Below are 21,623 nucleotides of genomic sequence, written 5' to 3' on the forward strand. Positions count from 1 at the left end.
GTATTGCTATTGCATTCCCCGAGAGATGAAGGGTGAGGTGTTGGGGTTGATGCTGATTATCAGCCCTGTTTGGTGGGCAGTCCGACCCCCAATGCCAGGTGAGCATACCCCTTGGGTCCCAGCCCCTGCCAGCACACTGCCCATGCTGTAGCGTTGGCTCTTGTGACCCCAAGGAAGGCAGCTCTCTCCTGGAGGTCTCTACCTGCAGATAGCAGCCAGCTTCTCAGGAAAAGGACCTTTCAGTGCGCTCCTGCCCCTCCCTCTCCAGCTACGCTCGTAACCCAGGGCCCAAAGCTGGGCCACGGCCCAGGCTGAGCTCGCTGGGCAGATGGAGGTGAGGAGCAGCCCTGCCGCTGGCTGGCCGGACTTCCCCTCCGCAGGCTGCCTTCCCGTGACCTGGCAGGACGGCTCCCATAGGTCACTGCTTCCTTCCTGCCAGGAGACGGGCTCATGGGCAGGCGTATGGGAAGAGCAGGACCCCATCACACTGGGAAGGGTGGGTAACACCCCATTTGGGTGTCTGGAGACAAACAAGCCTCTCGGATTGCCCTTTGGAGGTGCCTGTCTCTGCCTGCCTGCCCTGCTCAAGGGGATCCAGTGTGATTTCCTGGTCCTTGAGCACCATAAGCATCTCTGGCAGCTTTTCTGGGAGAAGAGACCCGGAGTCATCTACACGCTTTGGATGCGGCACTCAGATGCTTGGTGCATCCCTGACCCTGTCCTTGTGTTGGGTTTTTTGGGTGCCTGCCTTTCCCCAGGCCCATCAGCTGTGGTGCACACACACCATCACGGCCGATCCTAGAAGGATGCTGCGAGGGTTGATGGGATGTGCGGTGGCAGTTGTCTGCTGGAGAGCTGTGCTGTCCCACCTGCACTGTAAACAGAGATGCTTAGGTCTCCCCAGCACGCCTCGAGCTCATGGGAAAGAGTGACCAGAGCACTCTGATCAGAGCTGACCCCTGTCCCCTTGTGCGGCTAGCAGAGGGACCTGGGTGGCACAGAGAGAGGACAACCTTTCTGGCTGCCTGGGTGGACTTTGTCATTCTTTGCCTCAGAAGGAAAGAGTGGCTCTTCTGGAGCACCACGATGCTTTTGGGACTCAGCAGCCCTTTTCAGACCCATTTCTGACTCCTGGTAGGGGGTGGGAGGAAGGAGAGCTCTTGGTGTGGGGTGGCGAAGGCTGAGCGGGATGTGCTCAAGGAGGGCTGCCCTGGGCAGCACCGATACAGGCTCCTTTGTCTGCAGAGAGGTGAGGGAGCGCAGCTGCTCTCTGGCACATTGTCTGAGGTCGCAGCAAGGGAGCTGGGGATCAGAGGCTTTCTGATCCAAGCGGAATTCAGCGGTTCGCTCATCTCATGCCACTTACCTCTCTATTTCTGTTGCCAGCTAAAACTCCAGGCCCGGTTGAGGGTGCGCCTGCCCACCATCCCCATCACCAAACCGCACACCATGAAGCCAACCCCCCGCCCGACACCCGTCAGGCCTACGGTCTCTCCCATCGTGTCAGGCGCCAGGCGGAGGCGGGTGCGGTGCCGAAAATGCAAAGCTTGCATGCAGGGCGAGTGTGGCATGTGCCACTATTGCAGGGACATGAAGAAGTTTGGTGGCCCTGGCCGCATGAAGCAGTCCTGTGTCCTCCGGCAATGCTTAGCGGTGAGTCTGCGGCCTGATCCTTTTCTCAGAAGTCCGCTGCAGCCTGGCGGCAACTCTGTGTGGGTGATTAGGGTCAGACAGAGGAGGGTAGTTGGCCAAGTTTGATTTCTGGGTGATAGTTGGCCCCTTCCCCATGATTCAGGCAGTGAGGGAGAGAAGTAGGAAAGGGGGAAGGCTGTCCCACCTTGCCCTGGTTTCACTCCTGCTTTCCTTTGTAGCCCAGGCTGCCTCACTCGGTCACGTGTGCACTTTGCGGGGAGGTGGATCAGAATGAGGACTCACAGGACTTTGAGAAGAAGCTCATGGAGTGCTGTATCTGCAACGAGATTGTTCACCCTGGCTGCCTACAGGTGAGCGGTGTGGACGCTGGGGCAGAGGGAGCTCGGCCATGGGGAAGGACTGCTGCTGACTACCCTCTTCTCTTTGCAGATGGATGGTGAAGGGCTGCTCAACGATGAGCTCCCTAACTGCTGGGAGTGCCCCAAATGCTACCAGGGTGACGACGCAGAGAAGGGCCAGGTAGGAGGCGAGCTGTGCTGTGGCAGGGCAGGACACGCGTCCTTCATCCCACTGCATCCTGCTGAGGGAGATAGGCAGCGTTCAACCAGGCTGGGCTGGAGGGCAGGCAGGCACCAGTGCAATCCAGGGGACCAGTTGGGCAGTGAATAGTAAGAGTGGGGGTTATTGGGGGTGCAGCGCAGCAGCGCTTGGAGGCCTGGCAGCATCCTGTGGCAGTCTGGTCCCGGGGTCCTGCAGGGGTGCGAGCTGACAGCCTCCTGCTCTCTGTCCCCGGCTCCCAGGGAGCCTGTCAGCAGGCCAAGGCCAGGCTCCTGCAGAAGCGGCAGCCAGGTTCCTCTGCCAGGCAGCAAACGGACTGCGTGCGGCGGCAGTTGGCCCGCTGGTGGTTGCCAGCGCTGCCCAGGACGCCAGCCTACAGCTGCCGCATCGCCTGTAGGACCATGCCCACTGCTGTGGATGGAAGCACAGCAGCTAAGGCAAGCCAGGTGGGGAGCAGCCTCCGTGGGGCACCTTCACCTTCTCTTGGGTGCTCTGCATGCTTGGGGTGCACATTTGCCTGGTTCCTGGGTCCCCCAGCACTTCAAGCAGATGTCATGAGCACCCCTTGTCCCCACAATGTCTTGTGCTGAGCTGTGATCCTGAGAGTTTCCGCTGCAAGAGAGGAGATGCTGTTAGTCACGGAGTGGAACCCACCCCCAACCTCAGGGAACACCCCTTTTGCAAAGGGGGAAGGAAAATGTTGGTTGCTGGTGTGTGGGTGCACTCTGGTCCTGGTGGTACTGGGCACTGCTGGTGCAGACACTGCTGTTGCCCCAGGGAAGAGGAGAGGGGGGGATGCATTCCCCAGGCCCACCGCGGCTCCGTCCCTGCTAACCTGCCTCCTCGCTTCCCCACAGAAACGGAAGGTGGAGGAGAGCGACGACGACACGGCGCAAGCCAAGGTGCTGCGGCCCCTGCGGAGTTGTGAGGAGCCCCTGACCCCACCGCCCAACTCACCCACCCCCATGCTGCAGCTGATCCACGACCCAGCATCACCACGAGGCGTGGTGACGCGCTCATCCCCCGGAGCCGGCCCCAGCGACCACCACAGCGCCAGCAGAGACGAGCGCTTCAAGCGACGGCAGCTGCTGCGGCTCCAGGCCACCGAGCGAACCATGGTGCGGGAGAAGGAGAACAACCCCAGCGGCAAGAAGGAGCTGTCAGAGGTGGAGAAGGCCAAGCTGCATGGCTCCTACCTCACCGTGACGCTTCAACGCCCCACCAAAGACGTCCATGGCACTTCTATCGTCCCCAAGCTGCAAGCCATCACAGCCTCCTCCACCAACCTGCAGCACTCTCCCCGTGTGGTCATGCGCCATGCGCCCGCCAGGATGCCCCTGCGGGGCGGCGGGGAGGAGGAGGCAGCCGCTGAGGAGGAGGAGGAGGAAGAGGAGGAGGAGGACGAGAACGCGGAGGAAGGGGGGGCGGCCCGGCTCAACGGCCGAGGGGGCCGGGCGCAGGAGGGTGAGGAGAGTTGGATGCAGCGCGAGGTGTGGATGTCCGTCTTCCGCTACCTCACTCGCAGGGAGCTCTGCGAGTGCATGCGGGTGTGCAAGACCTGGTACAAGTGGTGAGTGTGGGGACGCGTGGTGGTGGTGGTGGAGGGGGCACAGCCAGGCCTGCCCGTGTCCTGACCCCTGGACCGGGCACGGCCACGCCAAGCCGTGTGCCTGGTGGGCAGCCAGAGGGAAGGGGGGGGAAAGGATCTCACCTCGGTGCCCTCCCTTCGCTCCCCGGGCAGCTTTTCCCTCGGACCTGCGGCCAGTCCTGCTGGCTGCTGCCTCTGCCGTATGCGCACTGGTTTTTATCACCCCCTTCTACTGCCTTCCTCCTGTCCCTTCTGTTGGGAGGCGGCGGCAGGCTGTGCTGTCACCTGAGCACCTGTGTCCCCCGCCGTGTCCTTGCGAGGTGCCGATGCCCTTTCCTCACCTGCCACCCAGCGTGGTCCTTGTCCTTCCCTGCCTCCCATCCTGCCTCGGCCTCCCGGTAGGCTGAGCTGGGAATGGGTTTGCTGGCTGGAAACGCCGCAGCAGGGGGGTGGCAGGCCTGAAGACAATGCTGGCAGCGGGACAGCTGTGGATGGAGGGCTTGGGAACAGACAGGGACTTGGAAACTAGGAGGTTTCTAACCACTGAGCAGCGGGAATGGCCCAGTGGGAAAGGACTTGGCCCGCTTTGATCAGCGGCTGGTGGGAATGGTGTAGCGTGGTGGCTGGAGGAGAGCATCCCCTCACCTGCTGCTGGTGTGGCGTCCTCAGGGGCACAGCTGAGCTGCCATCAGGTCCTGGGTCTCCTCAGGCTCCTGTGGGAGAGAGGAGGAGTTTGTGCCACCTCTGGGCTCTGTTGCAGCCCCTGGCGAAGCGTTGAGTGCTGCCGCGGCCATGGGGTGGGACCAGGCTGAGTGTTTCGCCTGCTAGGAGCAGGGATGCTTAAGATCTTCACTCTGGCAGGAGGAGCACCCAGGAGGGGACAAGCAGGCAGACAGCTGCTGCTCAGAGTCTTGTTAGGTGGCAGCAAAACCCCACTGGGGCTGTTCTGGACATTCCTGGGTGGCCGGACACCCTCGGCAACCTCCCCATGTGTTTGGGGAAACCAGGCAGAGCAACCTTGTGCTGCGGCTGGAGCCACACCAGGGCTGGGTTCCTCCCAGAAGCCAGGCAACCCGCCAGCTGTCTCTTGTCCTGCGGTGCTCTTGGGGCTCAACTTTCAGCCTTGTCCTTGTCCCCAGGTGCTGTGACAAGAGATTGTGGACAAAGATAGATTTAAGCAGGTGCAAGTCCATCACCCCCCAGGCGCTGAGCGGCATCATCAAAAGACAGCCGGTCAGCCTCGACCTCAGCTGGACCAATATCTCCAAAAAACAGCTTACGTGGCTCGTCAACAGGCTGCCAGGTGAGCGTGGGCTGGGGAGGTGTCCCTACTTCTACTGCTAGGCTGCTCCCAGGCTTCCTGACGGCTGGATCGGAGTGAGAGACGGGCTCTGCACCCTGGTACCCACCAGTTTGCAAACTCCTGGGTGCCTGGATCTGGGTCCAGCAAAGGGCTACTAAGATAATTAGGGGATTGGAACATCTTCCTTATGAGGAAAGGCTGAGGGACTTGGGTCTTCTTAGTCTAGAAAAAAAGAAGACTGAGGGAGGATCTTATCAATACTTATAAATACTTAAAGGGAGGGTGCCAGGTAGATGGCAACAGTCTTTTTTTCGGTGGTGTGCAGTGACAGGACGAGGGAACGGGCACAAACTTGAGCATAGGAAGCTTCATTTTAAAATGAGGAGGAGCTTCTTTCCTGTGAGGGTGGCAGAGCACTGGCAGAGGCTGCCCAGAGAGGTGGTGGAGTCTCCCACTCCGGAGACATTCCAAACCCACCTGGATGCCGTCCTGTGCAACTGCTGTAGGTGCCCCTGCTCTGGCAGGGGGTGGGACTGGGGGAGCTCCAGAGGTCCCTTCCAACCCCCACCATTCTGTGATCTCATCCCCCTGTAAGCAGCTGATAGTTCTGCGGTATCCCACAGCTGTGTGTCAACCTCTCCGGAGAACCCAGCTCCTCGTCGCATCCCAGGCAGGGAGGGGAACTGCTTCCTCCTGTGCCTGGAGAAAAGGGGGTTGAGATCCGAGACACCTCGGAGCTGACTGAGCCCGTCTGACTTGGTACCTCTCTCCCTTTTCCTCGCAGGCCTGAAAGACCTCATCTTAGCGGGCTGTTCCTGGTCTGCGGTCTGTGCTCTCAGTACCTCCAGCTGCCCCCTTCTCAGGACCCTCGATCTTCGGTGGGCAGTAGGAATCAAGGACCCTCAGATCCGGGACTTACTCACCCCTCCAACAGACAAACCCAGTAAGCTCTTGCCCGGGCTGGGGGCAGTGGGGAGTTGGAGGAGGGTGAGATGCTGGGTACAGATTGGGGAGGCGATGCCGGATCCGCAACACCCCCAAAACCCAGCAGGGCAGAAGATAATCCACACTCAACTTCTCCTTTCCCTTTTGCAGGTCAGGACAATCGCAGCAAACTCCGCAACATGATCGATTTCCGGCTCGCCGGCCTGGACATCACCGACGCCACGCTGCGGCTGATCATCCGCCATATGCCCCTGCTCTCCCGCCTCGACCTCAGCCACTGCAACCACCTTACGGACCAGTCGGCCAACCTCCTCACGGCTGTGGGCTCTTCCACGCGCAACTCCCTCACCGAGCTCAACATGGCAGGTGGGTACGCTGTTCTGGGTGGCCCTGGCTGGATTTGCCATCGTAAAGCGGCTTCATCCCTCCGCCCGCCCGCCCTCCTGGCCTGACACGTGGAGCTCAGCTCTGGTTTCGCGGTGACGTTGCGGCTCACTCTTCCTCTTGTCTCCCCACAGGCTGCAATAAGCTGACGGACCAGGCCTTGCTCTACCTGCGCCGCATCTCCAACGTCACTCTAATCGACCTGCGAGGTTGCAAACAGATCACCCGCAAAGCCTGTGAGCACTTCATCTCGGACCTGTCCATCAACAGCCTCTACTGCCTGTCTGATGAGAAGCTGATCCAAAAAATCAGCTAGAGACCCTCCCCGGGGCAGACTGAGGAGAAGGAAAAAGAGCCCATCCCACCCCTCTCGGAGTGCCGCTCCTCCACGTCCCCACCTTGCCCTCGTGTGTCCTGCCGTCGCCTCCCACCTGACTCGGCAGGCAGGGCCGCTGCTGGCCTCGCTCCACCGTCCTTCCTCCTCCTCCTCCCCCGGGACTTCTGCCGATGAAGATGTCCCGCCAGGTTGGCCAGTACCAGAGGAGGAACGGGCAAATGGCAGGGAGCCTCGACCCAGAGGCTGGCCGCTTCCAAGGCGGAGGTTGTAATAGAAGATCTCTGTGCAGAGAAATGGGGCACCCTCTTCTTTCCCCCTTTCCCCCCACCCCAGCTTCCCCCCCACCCCCTCCCCCCCCCCATCGTCTCCTTTGCCTTGAAACACTCGTCACTTCCCCGGTAGCACAAAGCTTTTTTGAGGGTTGAGGTCTCTCCAAGGAAGCGGGAGCAGAGCTGGAACGAAACGTACCCTTCCGTGCCACCACCAGCTCGTCGCTCGCCCTGCGCTCTCACCCCCCCTTTTACCCTTTCCCTTGTCCGGCTGGGGGGCTGTGATCAGAAAAAAACAACCCCCACACCCTCCACCTCCTCCTCCCACCGCTCTCGTGCAGCCGCGCGGCTCTTTTTGGCGTAGCCGGGGTGTCACGGCTTCTCTGGCCACACACTGGCCGGCAGCGGGGGCTTTGCAGCCCACTGTCGTCCCCCCCCACCTTACCCGGAGGAGGTGAAGCTGGGGAGAGGCCGGGGTGGAGGGGACACACGGGATGACACGATGCGCTTCCACACCGTCTGTCCCCAAGAAGCCCCCGCGCAGAGGTGATGGCCGGGAGCGAGGGAGAAACCGCAGGGACATCAGAGCTCAGGGAGGACTCGGAAAGCGTCAGAAAAGGGGGTGAGTGAGCGCTCGTAGGAGTTGGGGGTGGGGGGAACGACACACAAGAGCTGCCTCCTCTTCCTCCCCACCTCCCTGCGTGTGGCCCCGGCACCATGAAGCACTCGAGGGCCACCACGGCCGGAGGGACGAAGGTGTCTCTGTCCACCCAGGGCAATGGGGCCTGAGCCCGAACTGGCACGAAGTCCCCCCCCCCCCCACTACTGCATTGTCCTCTCCTTTTTTCCCACCCCCACCCCCTTTTTAGCTGCCATTTTTTTCCTTTGCAATGAATGGTCGGTCCAAAGAACCTCTCTCTAGGGCAGCAGAGAGCTTTTTGCACTTTAAAAAAAAAAAAAAAAAAAAAAAAAAAAAAAACGGAAAAAAAAAGGAAAAAAAAAAGAAAAGGAGGGGAAAAAAAGGAAAAAAAAACCTATGAAAAAAAGGAGAAAAAAAAAAAAAAAAAACAGGAAAAAGGTTGGAATCTTCTTTTGGGTCACTATTTTATTTCCCTGCCTGTGAGCGGATGCTCCCCATCTCTCCCCTGCCCCCCCCCCCCGTGTCAGGATCCCCCCTTCCTCGGCCTCACCCCCCCCCCCCCCCATCCCCGGCAGCGCCTACGGATAGCACAAACCGCCCCCCCCCCCCTCCAGTGCCACCCATCCCTAAGCCCCGCAGAGGACGACCGAGGGACACGGGGGGGGGGGTCCCTGCGGAGGGGGGCCCGTGTGTGTCGTCCCCCCCGCCCCCCCCCGCGGCCGCTGCTTCAGAAGCAATAAGGGAGGAGAGACGGTCGCCCACCCTTCTGCCCATCCTCCGAGCGGGGGGACACACATGAGGGGACAGTGGCTATGGGGATGGGGGGGGGGGCGACAAGGGCTTTGGGGACAAAAAGAGCCCGGGGTGGGGGCGAAGCAGAGAGCCGGGCTAGAGCTTCATCCCGGTGAAAAGCTGTCGGAAGAATGGAAAGCTTTTTTTTTTTTTTTTTCTTTTTCCTTTTGGATTGATTTTTTTTTTTGTTATTGTTGTTATTTTGGGGGGGGGTGGGTTGAGTTTTTGAAAGAAAAGAGGGGTAGAACTTAGCCCGGGGTGGAGGGGAGGGGGGGAAGCGCCCGTGCGTGTGTGTCATGTCCCCTTCCCGGTCACGGAGGCTCCGACGTGCCACCCTCGTCACCCCCCCATCGGCGGGCAGTGGGGGAAAATCCACAAGGAAGAACGGAAAAAAAAAAAAAAAACCAAACAAACAAAAAACAGAGAATTATATATAATAAAAATCACTTAGTGATTTAAAAGTGACCCAGACTGCTCCCTAAAGGCAACTCCTGCGAGAAAAGTCACTATTGTTTAAGGGTTTGGTTGTGTTTTTGTTTTGTTTTAATCCCCCCCCCCCCCTTTTTTTTCCCCTGCCCTCCACCCCGCCCCCCCTCCCCCCTTCTGGAGAAATATTGTAAATATATATTTTTTTGTTGGCGATTTAGAGTCCATCTCTGATGTTTGTGCTTTAAAATTAAATGTAAGCATTAAGGGTAAAAGCAATCCAAGTCTTACGCTCTCTCCGTCGTGATGGTTTGGGTTGGGGGGGGGGGGGGGGGGGGGGGCAGAAGGAGGATTTATAATTTTATCTTTTTGTTTGTTTGTTTTTGTTTTTTTTTCCCTTTTTCTAAGCGTTCTCCGATACCAGTTGTAGAGAGGATCTTTGCTCATTACCGCAGGGAGGGGAGAGATGTTGGGGGGGGGGCAGACACGGGGACACATAACACCCTCTGAAGGGAAATATTTTGTTTTTCAGGGGTGGATTTTTTTTTAATAAAACAAAAAAAAAAAACCAAATTTAAGGAAAATCTCCCAATGCTGCGCCTGAGCTCTGGCCGTCACCTGTCTGTGAGGGAGGGGGAGGGGACGGGGACATGGAGGCCTCGGGGACCTCCTCTGTGTGTCCCTGTCCCCCATGTCCCCATCTTCTCCAGCTCCTCCAGGAGCCACAGGGCCACCGAGGTGACACTGAGGGTGACGCGGCCAGCGTGGCGCAGAGCTCGCTCTCCCGTGGGTGTACGTCCTCCCCCACGGGGGACCCGGGGGGGGCGAAGGCTCAGCCATGTCCACCGGAGCATCACCCGCGTGTCCTGTCACACGCACGTGGTCACATCCGCTGTCACACGCGCTGACATCCACAGTGTCACACCCGGCGTCTCACGCACGCAGTGTGATGCTTGGAGTGCCACACATAGTGTCGCACACCCGTGGTGTCACGCTCACAATGTCACACACAGTGTCACACACCCATGGACTAACACATGGTGTCACATAAACACTGTCACACAACCACAGTATCACACCTGCTGTCACACACACACATGCATAGTGTCACATACCCCCAGTGTCACACACACACACGGTGTCACACGTGGTTTCACACACACCCCCATGGTGTCACACACACACACGGTGTCACACACACACACACACACCCCGGTGACCCACACGCGCCCGCCGGTCTCACGGCCACGCCCGGGTGGGCGGGGCGGTGGGAAGGGCGCCCACAGGCCCCGCCCCCGATCTGACCACGCCCCCCGCCGCCGCTCCGGCCACGCCCCCGCTCCGGCCCGTGGCGGCAGCGCCGCCTGTCACGCCCGGGCACGCGCACGGGGCACGCGCTCCCTCAGGCCGCCCCGCCCGCCATGGCCCCCCGCCGCTGAGACCGCGCCGCCGCCGGCCGGTCCGTCCCGGCTGCATTCCGGGTCCGCCCCCTTCTCCCTTACCACCCCTCCTCCGGTTCCGGTTCCGGTTCCCGGTTCCGGTTCCGGTTCCGGGTCCGTGCGGGTCGGGTCCGGGCCGGCGGCGGTGGGGCCGGCGGGACCCGGCGGCGCGGCTGGGCTCAAGATGGCGGACCTGGAGGCGGTGCTGGCGGACGTGAGCTACCTGATGGCCATGGAGAAGAGCCGCGCCGCGCCCGCCGCCCGCGCCAGCAAGAGGATTCTCCTGCCCGAGCCCAGGTGAGGCCCCGCCGCCGCGGCTCCCTCCCCCCGACCGGCCCCGGTACCGACCCCGGCTCCCGCCGCCGGGCCGGGCCACCGCTGCACCGGGCAGGGCGCAGGCGGGCGCAGGCGGGCGCAGGCGTGTGCGCGCGCACACACACACACACACGTGTGTACACAAGCGGGCACGGACACACGGACACACGCCCTCCCCGGTACACGGGCACAGCCTGTCCCCGGCGTGCGGCCACGCACCGGCCCGGGGCACCCGCAGCCGCCTGAGGCCGTGTGTGTGTGTGTGTATGTACACACGTGTGTGTGTGTATGTGTACACGTGCAGAGTGCTGGGGGGGGCTGCGTGCACACACACGTGTGTCCGCACACACACAACCCCCTATAGCCCCTTCCAGTGCCTAAAGGGGCTCCAGGAGAGCTGGGGAGGGACTCTGGATCAGGGAGCGGAGCCATAGGACAACGGGGATTGGTTTTAAACTGGAAGAGGGGAGATTTAGATGAGATATCAGGAAGAAATTCTTTCCTGTGAGGGCGGTGAGCTCCCGGCGCAGGTTGCCCAGAGAAGCTGTGGCTGCCCCATCCCTGGAGGTGTTCAAGGCCGGGTTGGACGGGGCTTGGAGCAACCTGGGCTGGGGGGAGGTGTCCCTGCCTGTGGCAGAGGGGTGGAACTAGATGATCTTTAAGGTCCCTTCCAACCCAAACCCTTCTGTCTGGTTGCACGTGCACACGCGGTGTACATCAGCACTCGCACACAGGGGCTCAGCTGGCACACCCTGCTTTCCCTGTGTGCACACACACAGCACACGCAGCATTGTGGTGCTCCCCGCTGCGCACGCCGCCCCCGCGCCTGTGTCTCTCTCATGCGCATACCCCCTCCTGCCCACACAACCCGCTCCACAACTTCCCCTTGCACACCCGGCGCGCATACACACACACAGCATGACACACAGCACAGAGCACGGCGTGGCGCACAGCAGCATGGCACGCCATGCAACCAGGGAGGTTTTTTTGGGGGTAGCCTCCTTCCCAGCCTCCCTTGGACCCCAGGGCATGGGGCACCCCGTGCCTGACCCTTATCGGGGCCCAGCAACTTGTCACACTTGAGAGGGGGACACACAAGATGGGAGGACATGCACACCAATGGGGCTTGGGGATGCAGGAGAGGAGGGGCATGGCAGGCACAGGGTGGGCACGGGGGGCACTGGGGGTGCCGGGAGCAGAGGTCTGCCAGGGGGCATGGGGCAGGCTGGGGTGCTGAGCCCCTCCGGTGTCTCCCCAGCATCCGCAGCGTCATGCAGAAGTACCTGGAGGACCGGGGAGAGGTGACGTTCGACAAGATCTTCACACAGAAGATCGGTGAGCTGGGGACATGGAGGCTGCAGGAGACATGGGGGCGCAAGGGAGGGCACATGGATGAGCACCCACAAACGCAGGGACGCTCATCGTGTGCCTGGGCCAGCGCTGGGGGGCTGGATTGGTGGCAGCCATGACAGTGGTAGTGGCCGTGGCCATTCCCCTCTGCCCCTGGCATGCCCTGGGAGCTGTGGGGCTGGGCTGGGCAGAGGTGCCTGGGGGCTGCGTGACACAACCCCCTGTGCCACATCCCCCACCCTGCGTCCCCCACCCCGTCACTTCCCCCAGCGTCGGTGCTAACCGTCCAGGGCAGGAAGCGCCTCTCACTTCCTCCTGCCGGCTCTGGCGGTTTCCGGGCACATCCGCCCCACAGCAGCCTGCTCCACGGTGCCCGCCTGTGCCCCTGCCCCATTGCTCCCCTACTGTACCAACCTCCTCCCTACCCCACTGCTCCCCTGCCCCATAGCGCCCTATAGTGCTGCACTGCTCCTCCCTGTGACAGCTGGTGTCCTTGTCTCACCGCATCGCCCTGCCAAACCCTGGCCAGCTTCCAGCTTGGCACTTCCCCTTCCCCAAGCCTGGCATGGGAGTGGCTGTGGGGACAGGCAGGCCCAGGGGACATCCCTGTGCCCCTTGGCCTGGGCTACAGGGCATGTGTTGCTGCTCTGGGACAGGCACTTCTCATGCCATGGCTCTGTCCCCACCAGGGTACCTGCTCTTCCGGGACTTCGCCTTTAACCAGGCAGAGGAGGCCAAACCCCTGATGGAGTTTTATGAGGAGGTGAGACAGGGGGACCCATCTGGATGGACCCTGGTGGTCACGAGGAGGGTTGAGGGTGGGATTTTGTACCTACAGTGTCCACAGACACAGTACCAAGAGCATGCAGAGTACCCAAGGGGGCCCAGAGGTGATGCTCTGGGTACCCAGGGGACGTGATAACCATTGGGTGCCCATGGGACGTGGTACCAAGAGGGGCTGGGGACGTGGTTCCTGGTGTACCAGGTCCCGGCAGCCACCCAGCCCTGTGTGGGGTGAGGGCTGTGCCCTGTGTTGGCCCAGGCCCGGGGGCTGCGTGCCTCTATGCCACAGGAGCTGTGCCCTTGCCAGATCAAGAAATACGAGAAGCTGGACTCCGAGGAGGAGCGAACGGCCCGGAGCCGCCACATCTTTGACCATTACATCATGAAGGAGCTGCTGGCCTGCTCCCACGTGAGTGCTGTGCTGTGCAGGCCTTGCCCCTCTGCCCTCGTCCCTTCTGCCCAGGGTGACACAGTCCCGTCTTGCCTCACAGCCCTTCTCCAAGAGTGCCACGGAGCATGTCCAGAGTCATCTCAGCAAGAAGCAGGTGCCCCCAGACCTCTTCCAGGTGGGCATCACCCGGGACAGAGAGGGGGTCCCTGCCACCTCTGGTACTCGGAGGGTTAATCCTTAGTGGGGGAGGCTGGTGAAAGGGTGCTGGAGGCTGGTGGTGACAGGGGCCCCTGGAGGTGGTGGGGGGTCCCAGAAGGTATGGGAACCCCAAGGGATGGTGAGAGGCTCCCCAGCAGGTTGGGAACGAGGGGGATTGCTGGGGGTCCCCATTGGGTGGTAGGCTAGGGGCTGGAGGTAACAGGGGAGTCCATCAAAGGGTGGTATGTAGAGGTGACCTGAGGTGTCAGTGTAGTCCACAGGGATGGTGATGTTGGGGTCCCCAAAGACACAGGTGACCCTGGGTGGCAGAACTATCCCCAGGGGCCTGGAAGTGTCAGGGTGGCAGTGTGGGGATATGTGAAATCCCAGGGGTGGAGCCCTCTCACAATGATGGGACCTGAGGGGTACGGGTGACCTGGGTGGCCTTGGGGACCCAGCACTGAGCCCTGTGTCCCCCCAGCCCTACATTGAGGAGATCTGCCAGAACCTGCGTGGGGGCATCTTCCAGAAATTCATCGAGAGGTGAGATGGGGGACAGTCCCATGCGAATCGGGGTGTCCCATCCTACTGGGGACCAGGGTCTCCTGGCCCAGAGAGGGACCAGGGGTCCCTTCTTAGATAGGAGCCCCAAGGGTGTCTGTCCCCAGACCAGGGACTCGGGGGGTTCTTCTCATCCCTAGGTCTGGCCCGGGGTCTCTCTGTTCCCAGACGGGGGTCCTGGGGGGTGCTGCCTGTCTCCAGACCTGAGATGGGTCTTGGGGGGGGAGGTCTCTCCAGGGGCTCCACTCTTGCCCTCTCTGTGCTTCGTTGCAGTGACAAGTTCACGCGGTTCTGCCAGTGGAAGAACGTGGAGCTGAACATCCATGTGAGCAGGGAACCCTGCACCTTGGGGCATCCCGGGTATTTCCAGGGAGGGAAACGTGGGGACAGTGACAAGGCTGCTACTACAGGGCTCACTAAGGCTGGGGCGGGTACCCTCGGACGAGCGCCCTGCAGGGGCACCCTCGCACACCCCCCAGGGCTCTCACTCACTCGCAGGTGGCTCTCCGCTGCCTGCCCACGCCCACGAGGACATGCGGAGCATCCCCCATGTTCCTCACCCAGGGAAACTGAGGCAGGGTGTGGGACTTCCCCCCCCCACCCCGGACACATGCAGCTCTTGGTGCAGGGCAGGTGCTGCGGGACCCAAATGTCCAGGCTCACCCCCACCTTCTTCTCACTTCCTCCAGCTCACCATGAACGACTTCAGTGTTCACCGAATCATCGGCCGTGGTGGTTTTGGGGAGGTCTACGGCTGCCGGAAAGCAGATACGGGCAAAATGTAATAGGGGATGCTCTGTCGCGGGGGGATGGAGAGATCTGCCTGCGATCTGGGGGCGCTGGGGCTCTGGTGGTGGTCCCAAGGGCAGCTGCAGTGGTGTTGCCGTGACGACAGATGTTAGGGGGTTGCGGAAGGATTGCCATGGCTACGGGTCTCTGGGGGATACAGGGACGTCATGGCCGTGGGTGGTAGCTGGATGCGGTGATGTGGCCGTGGGTGCTGGCAGTGCAGGGACGCGATGGTGTGGCTGCGGTTGGTGGGACTGTGGGCAGGTCAGGACCGCGGCGACATGGTGGTGGCACTGGAGCGCCGTTGTGCTGTGGCCGTGGGCAGAGGCGGGCTGTGGCACCAAGGCCATGGGCAGCAGCAGTGACTCTTTGCCCCCAGGTATGCCATGAAGTGCTTGGACAAGAAACGCATCAAGATGAAGCAGGGAGAGACCCTGGCCCTCAACGAGCGCATCATGCTGTCCCTCGTCAGCACCGGGGTGAGAAGAGGCAGGCGCCGGGCAGGGCTGACAGCCCGGTTACAGGCTGTGGCACGGGAGAGGGACAGTGAGGGAGGGTGTTCCCGGGGCACCTCCGGCACCGCGTGACCTCGTCTCTCCTGCCAGGACTGCCCATTCATCGTGTGCATGTCGTACGCCTTCCACACACCCGACAAGCTCAGCTTCATCCTCGACCTCATGAATGGTGAGAGACGCTGGTCCCAAGGGACTGATCCCCAGCCCCAGTGCCATGGCTGGCCTGAGCCACGGGCTCGAAACCCCTGCCAGCGCCATCCCCAGGGCGCAGAGGGCAATGCCAGGGTGACATCTGGCCCCTGTCACCACAGGGGGAGACCTGCATTATCACCTGTCCCAGCACGGCGTCTTCTCGGAGGCGGAGATGAGGTTCTACGCAGCTGAGATCATCCTGGGCCTGGAGCACATGCACAGCCGCTTCGTGGTGTACCGCGACCTCAAGGTGACCGACTCCACAGGCATCCTGCAGACACCTCGAGCACCCACACCCCCACGGGCACCCTCAGACCCCGCAGATGTCTGTAGTCCCCATTGGCATCCCTGGGCCCTGTGGGCACCCACAGGTGTTGCAGGCACCCACAGACACTGCAGGAGCCATCACACCCCATGGGCTCTCCCCCAGCCCAGAGGGCCCCCCCAGGTCCCATGGGCACCACTGACCCTGCAGGAACTCACCCCATACTCCTTGGGCACCCTTGGGACTGCGCAGGCGTCCCGAGACCTCCGAGGGTACTCACAGACTCCACCGGCACTTCCCGGTCCCACAGATGCCCCCAAATCCCACGGAGTACCCAAGCCTGACCCATGTGGGCACCCCCAGCCTCACTGCCCAGCCTGTGCCCACGGGCAACGCTTGAGCTCAGGGCTGGCACGGTGTCTTGGCAGCCGGCAAACATTCTCCTGGATGAGTTTGGGCATGTCCGCATCTCAGACCTGGGCCTGGCCTGCGACTTCTCCAAAAAGAAGCCCCACGCCAGTGTGTGAGTGTGCCTGCGCCCCTGCCCGCCCTGTGCCCGCCTGCCTGGCACAGCCCCTGACCCTCTCTCTGCCCCCACAGGGGCACCCACGGGTACATGGCTCCGGAGGTGCTGCAGAAAGGAGTGGCGTACGACAGCAGCGCCGACTGGTTCTCGCTGGGCTGCATGCTCTTCAAGCTGCTCCGGGGGTGAGTGTGCAGACGTGGGTGTGGGCGCAGGAGGAGTGCGGGTGGGCACCGCTGAGTTCCTCTCTCCCCTCGCGGCCGCAGGCACAGCCCCTTTCGGCAGCACAAGACGAAGGACAAGCACGAGATCGACCGTATGACCCTCACCATGGTGAGTTGGGGCGCCCTGGTCTTTGCGCTGTGGGTCAGGGAGGGCTGAGGCAGGTGTGGACGGGGCGCCAGCACCCACTGTGCTGCTGTGCCCACCCCTCCCTCCTGCCATGTGCTGGCAGAGGCCTGGGGGACACACGGGGTGCGGGGGGGTCAGGGAAAGCTGGTCCTTGAAGAGGAGCAGTGCCTGGATTGCATATTCATGCCCATCTCTATGTGCGTGTGTGTGTGTGCAAGTGGGTGTCTGCACGTGGGTGTCTTCTCACTCCCCGTGTGAGTGCATATCCTGTGCACGTGCAGGTCTGTGTATGTGTCTGTGCACACGTGTGCGTATCTGCGCGCATCCCCATCCCCGTGCACACGCATGCCTTGGTGCTTGTGTGCTCACGGTGGGAGCAACCGTGCCCTCTCCCGCAGGCCGTCGAGCTGCCGGACTCCTTCTCCCCCGAGCTGCGCTCGCTGCTGGAGGGGCTGCTGCAGCGAGACGTCAACCGGCGGCTGGGCTGCATGGGGCGCGGGTGAGTCCCAGCGGGCGCTGGGGCTGGGGCAGAAGGCAGGCAGCAAAGGATGGTGTGCTGCTGCAGCTGCCGAGACCCTGCAGCGCTCACCCCACCCCCCTTCGCTCCCCAGGGCGCAGGAGGTGAAGGAGGAGCCCTTCTTCAAGGGCCTGGACTGGCAGATGGTTTTCCTGCAGAAGGTGAGGGAACAGGAAGGGGTATGGAGGATAATGGGCGGCCATCCCTCTAAAACCCCTTTCCTGCCTGCAGTACCCGCCACCCCTCATCCCACCCCGCGGTGAGGTGAATGCAGCCGACGCCTTCGACATCGGCTCCTTCGATGAGGAGGACACGAAGGGCATCAAGGTACCGGGGTGGAGGGGCTGAGCGTGACGGGGGGCTGAGGTGGCAAGCAGCCCCTGACGCGGCGATGCCCGCCTGCCTCCTTGCCCGCCAGCTGCTGGAGAGCGACCAGGAGCTGTACCGCAACTTCCCACTCACCATCTCGGAGCGGTGGCAGCAGGAGGTGACAGAGACAGTCTTCGAAGCAGTCAACGCTGACACCGATAAGCTGGAGGCTCGCAAGAAAGCCAAGAACAAGCAGCTGGGCCACGAGGAGGGTGAGTGGGGCCGGGTGTCCCCCCCCCATTGACAGCCCCCCGGCTCTGCCCGGCCCCCTGGGCTGACCCTGCCTCTCCCTGGCGTGACGGGCACAGAGTACGCCATGGGCAAGGACTGCATCATGCACGGGTACATGGCCAAGCTGGGCAACCCCTTCCTGACGCAGTGGCAACGCCGCTACTTCTACCTCTTCCCCAACCGCCTGGAGTGGCGTGGGGAGGGTGAGTCGCCGGTAAGGCGGGTGAGGAGAAGAGGGGGGACACGGGGCTGTGCAGGGCGAGCAAGGTGCTCAACGGGCACGGTGCTCAGTGGGCAGGGCTCGGCACCGGCAGACATCAGGGAGCACCGGGCACAGGGGGGTGAGGGATGTGCACAAGCAGATGTGGCACTGTGAGGGGTGTGGGGGCGCATAGGGGGAGTTTGGGGGGGCGGGCAGGGAGGTGTGGGGGCGAGGGCCGGGCTGAGCCTGTCCCCCCAGCAGTCCCTGCTCACCATGGAGGAGATCGACTCGGTGGAGGAGACGCAGGTGAAGGAGCGCAAGTGCATCCTGCTCCGCATCCGCGGCGGCAAGCAGTTCGTGCTGCAGTGTGATGTGAGTGTGCCCTGGGTCACCCACTGGGGCTGGCCACTATCCCCTGGGGTCACCTGCCACCCTTGCCAGGCACTAGCCACCTCCTGCCCCTCACTGGCCATCTCACCCAGTTGCTCCCGCTGGGCTCTAGCCACCTCCTGCTAGCTGCTAGCCATCCCCTCAGCTGAGTGCTAGCCACCTCCAGGCCATCACTAGCCATCCCAAGCTGGGCACTAACCACCTCCTGCCAGCTGCTGGCCACTAGCCCTGCACATTTAGCCATCCTGGGGCATGAATACTGAAAGTTTGGGGCAACCCCAGAGCCCTGGTGCCCCGGGGAGCCCCTGGCCACCCTGTACCCTGCCCTGGCACCCCGGGGAGCCCCGGCCTGACCAGTGCCCTGCCCTGCACAGAGCGACCCTGAGCTGGTGCAGTGGCGGAAGGAGCTGCGGGACGCCCAGCGCCAGGCCCAGCAGCTGCTGCAGCGGGTGCCGCGCATGCAGAACAAGCCCCGCTCGCCCGTGGTGGAGCTCAGCAAAGTGCCGTTCATCCAGCGCTCCGCCAACGGGCTCTGACCCTGTGCCGACGCGCCCCGCGCGCCCTCCTCTCCCCAGCCTTCCCACCCCGCCTCTAATTTATTGGGTTGGGTTCCCGCGTGCCCCCGCTCCTTTCCGTCGTCCCCGGGCCAGGCATTGGGAGGATGCCTGGTGTTGGTCTTACCCGCCGGCTGCAGAGCGGGCACGGCTGCAGTGCTGCCGTTCCAGCCCAGCCTCCGGCACGGAGCTCATGCTGGGTATGCGGCACGGCGTGGCACCTCTCCCCGGCATCCCTGCCTCTCCCGATCCTCTACGAACTCTCCGGCTAAGATGAAGGTAGCCCCCGCGCCCCCCCCTCTCCGTGCCTGCCCGCTTCGCCACCGCTGTGTGTGCCAAATGGGGCAGGTGGGTGCCCAGCTCCGGCCGGGCAGGGAACTGGCCGGCTCCTCTTCACCCGTAGCCTTTGCCCACCTCCCCGCCAGCCGGTGTGTCCCGGCTCGGCTGTGTCCGTCGTGTGGGTGCCAAGTCCTTTTTGTGTGTGTGTGTGTGTGTGTGTGTGCGCGTGCGTGTGTGCGTGCCTGGGGGGGACCCCCTGTAAATACTGTGCCGTGGGTCCCCTGTGTGCCCCCCCAGCTGTGCCCCTGCCTCCCCCCTCCCTGAGCTGTGGGGTGGCAGTGCCCAGCTGGGGGACACGGGGTGGCCGAGGAGGAGGGAAGAGCAGGTGGGACCCCCAAATCAGCCTCATGTGACGCTGGCCCCGGTCCCCAGCCGGTGGGCGCAGGGGCAGGTTGTCCCCCACCCCCTGCCCGCCCCGGTCCCTGGAAGCATCTGTAAATATTGGTCTCCGGTCGGTCTGCTCCAGGGGCCGGGGCGGGCAGGGGGTGGCACCGGGCAGGGCCAGGGCCGTCGGTGAATGAGATTTTGATGAGCAGAGACGTGAGAATGAAAAAAAAAAAAAATTTAAAAAAAAAAAAAAAAAAGAGTTTTTATAATAAAAATCTGGAAAAACATCATCCGGCTCCACCTCATTGCGGGGTGGCAGAGATGGCGCCGAACCCACTTAGGGCACGCTGGCACTTTGGGGACGTACCAGGGTGCGGGTGGGATGGGGGTCCCAGGTGGGTGCTGGGGGTGAAGTTGGGACCAGGGGGTCAGGTCCCCACTGCTGTGCTGTCTCTGCAGGTGACCTTGGCTGTCCCCTTGCCGTGGGGCTGTGCGGGCAGCACCCCTCCTGCGGCACATCCGGGGTGAGGCGCACCGGGCTGCTGTTTCGGCATTCCTGCCGCCCGGCCTGGCCCAGGGCTGGGGAGCGGCAGGACTGGGGGACTCCCCAGTGCCCAATGAGGGGGTTATGGAACAAAACAGCCACCCCTAGCCAGGGCGGGTGGGGGCAGCCCCAGTGCGGGGACACGGGACCCCACAACCCCCTTTGTGTCCCCCGGGAGTGTCAGCACTGCACGGGGGCTGGAGAAGGGATGGGGGTGGGGAAGAGGATGGGGAATGGCAATGGGGAGCGGGGATAGGGACAGGGGTGGGATGGGGAATGGGGAACAGCGACAGGGATGAGAGCGGGATTGCGATGAGGATGAGGAGGGGACAGGGAATGGCGATGGGGATGAGAGTGGGATTGGGATGAGGATGGGGAGGGATAGGGAATGGCGATGGGGATGAGAGCGGGATTGGGATGAGGATGGGGAGGGATAGGGAATGGCGATGGGGAGCACGGATCGGGAATGGGGAACAGCAATGGGGATGGGAGTGGGGATGTCGATGGGGAGGGAATGGGAAATGGTGATGGGGAGCACGGATGGGTATGGGAGTGGAATGGGGAACAGTGATGGGGATGAGAGCAGGGATGGGATGGGATTAGGGGTGGGAGTAGGATGTGGATGAGATGGGGAATGGCGATGGGGAGGGGAGGGGATGAGGATGGGATGACGGCAAGCCCAGGGCTGGGCGCACGGTGGTCCCGGGTACCGGACACCCACAGTGGGTCTGGGGTCCACGGTGTGAAAGTGGAAGGGGATCCCGGTGTCCCGCAGGGGTACGCAGGAGGAGATACCGGGGAAGGGGACAACCCCCGGTACCGGGTTAGGTGAGGGATAACGTGTCCCCGGCGGTGGGGGGGTTGGGGGGCAGACCGGGGTCGCTGACACAACCGATCTCGGGTGCTCACTGCGGGATGCCGCGAGTACCGGTACCACAGTGCGGTACCCCACCGTGCCGGGTACCGGAGTGCCCGGTGCCGCGCCGTTCCGCCTGGCCGGTTCCGGTTGCGGGTGCTCCGACCGCCGTACCCGGTGCCGGCCCGGCCCGGCCCCGCCCCGCGCCGCCGCGCTGCGCCGCTGCCGCCGCCGCCGCCGCCGCCGCCGTCACCGTCACCGCCGCCGCCGCCGCCGCCCCCGCGCGCGCAGCCATTGCGGGCAGGCCCCGCGCTGCTGCGGCCCGTCCGCCCGCGCGCTGCCCGGCGGCGGCCCCCCCCCACCCCCCCGGGGACATGGTGGCGGGATGGCCCGGCCCGCCGACACCTTCCCGCTCCACCGCCTCGTCTGGCACAACCGGCACCAGGCGCTGGACAGCGCCCTGCGCTCCGGCACGGTGGGACACCGGCACCGGCGACCGGACGCCGGCCACAACCGGACACCGGCGGAAGGGGAAGGGGAAGGGGAAGGGGAGGGGGGGGCACCGGCAATCAGAGCTCCCACCCACCCGCGGGCGGGGGAGGGAGGGAGGGGAGCGGAGGGGGGGGACTGGGAGGGGAGGGCAGAGGGGGCACCGGGAGCCGGGGGGGATACTGGGAGCACTGGGAGCAGCACTAGGGGAGGCTGGGAGGGACAGGGGACGCTGGGA

General features: G+C 63.1%; 2 protein-coding genes across 2 annotated transcripts in view; both read left to right on the top strand.

Annotated features, from left to right (window-relative positions):
- Window positions 1-8,614, top strand: part of LOC309684940 (lysine-specific demethylase 2A) — a 50,791-nt gene extending 42,177 nt beyond the window's left edge. The window contains exons 13-20 of the mRNA XM_082500776.1: window positions 1,387-1,653; window positions 1,872-2,003; window positions 2,083-2,172; window positions 3,069-3,781; window positions 4,939-5,102; window positions 5,887-6,045; window positions 6,198-6,413; window positions 6,566-8,614. Of these exons, the coding sequence (XP_082356902.1) occupies window positions 1,387-1,653; window positions 1,872-2,003; window positions 2,083-2,172; window positions 3,069-3,781; window positions 4,939-5,102; window positions 5,887-6,045; window positions 6,198-6,413; window positions 6,566-6,747 (1,923 nt within the window). The 3' untranslated portion in view covers window positions 6,748-8,614. The remainder of the gene's footprint in view (window positions 1-1,386; window positions 1,654-1,871; window positions 2,004-2,082; window positions 2,173-3,068; window positions 3,782-4,938; window positions 5,103-5,886; window positions 6,046-6,197; window positions 6,414-6,565) is intronic.
- A 1,753-nt stretch (window positions 8,615-10,367) lies between these two features.
- LOC309684949 (beta-adrenergic receptor kinase 1) lies at window positions 10,368-19,766 on the top strand. The gene is made up of 21 exons (XM_082500784.1): window positions 10,368-10,631; window positions 11,908-11,984; window positions 12,689-12,762; window positions 13,090-13,191; window positions 13,274-13,348; window positions 13,853-13,914; window positions 14,206-14,257; window positions 14,622-14,713; window positions 15,101-15,200; window positions 15,327-15,405; window positions 15,548-15,678; window positions 16,122-16,216; window positions 16,294-16,401; window positions 16,483-16,549; window positions 16,966-17,066; window positions 17,179-17,245; window positions 17,316-17,411; window positions 17,503-17,665; window positions 17,762-17,898; window positions 18,145-18,258; window positions 18,651-19,766. The coding sequence occupies exons 1-21, from the start codon at window positions 10,519-10,521 to the stop codon at window positions 18,810-18,812; spliced, it is 2,067 nt and encodes a 688-aa protein (XP_082356910.1). The 5' UTR covers window positions 10,368-10,518; the 3' UTR covers window positions 18,813-19,766.
- Window positions 19,767-21,623: the final 1,857 nt, after the last annotated feature.

The sequence above is a fragment of the Vanellus vanellus genome, assembly GCF_965231255.1.
Source record: "Vanellus vanellus genome assembly, contig: HAP1_SCAFFOLD_466, whole genome shotgun sequence".
In the NCBI taxonomy this organism is placed as follows: domain Eukaryota; kingdom Metazoa; phylum Chordata; class Aves; order Charadriiformes; family Charadriidae; genus Vanellus; species Vanellus vanellus.

Bases quoted from the DNA above. Each gene is read 5' to 3' on its own strand.
- LOC309684949 (XM_082500784.1), top strand. From the start codon at position 10,519: ATGGCGGACCTGGAGGCGGTGCTGGCGGACGTGAGCTACCTGATGGCC. The intron at 15,201-15,326 runs GTGAGAAGAGGC...CTCTCCTGCCAG, and splicing joins TGTCCCTCGTCAGCACCGGG to GACTGCCCATTCATCGTGTG. The intron at 15,679-16,121 runs GTGACCGACTCC...GTGTCTTGGCAG, and splicing joins TGGTGTACCGCGACCTCAAG to CCGGCAAACATTCTCCTGGA.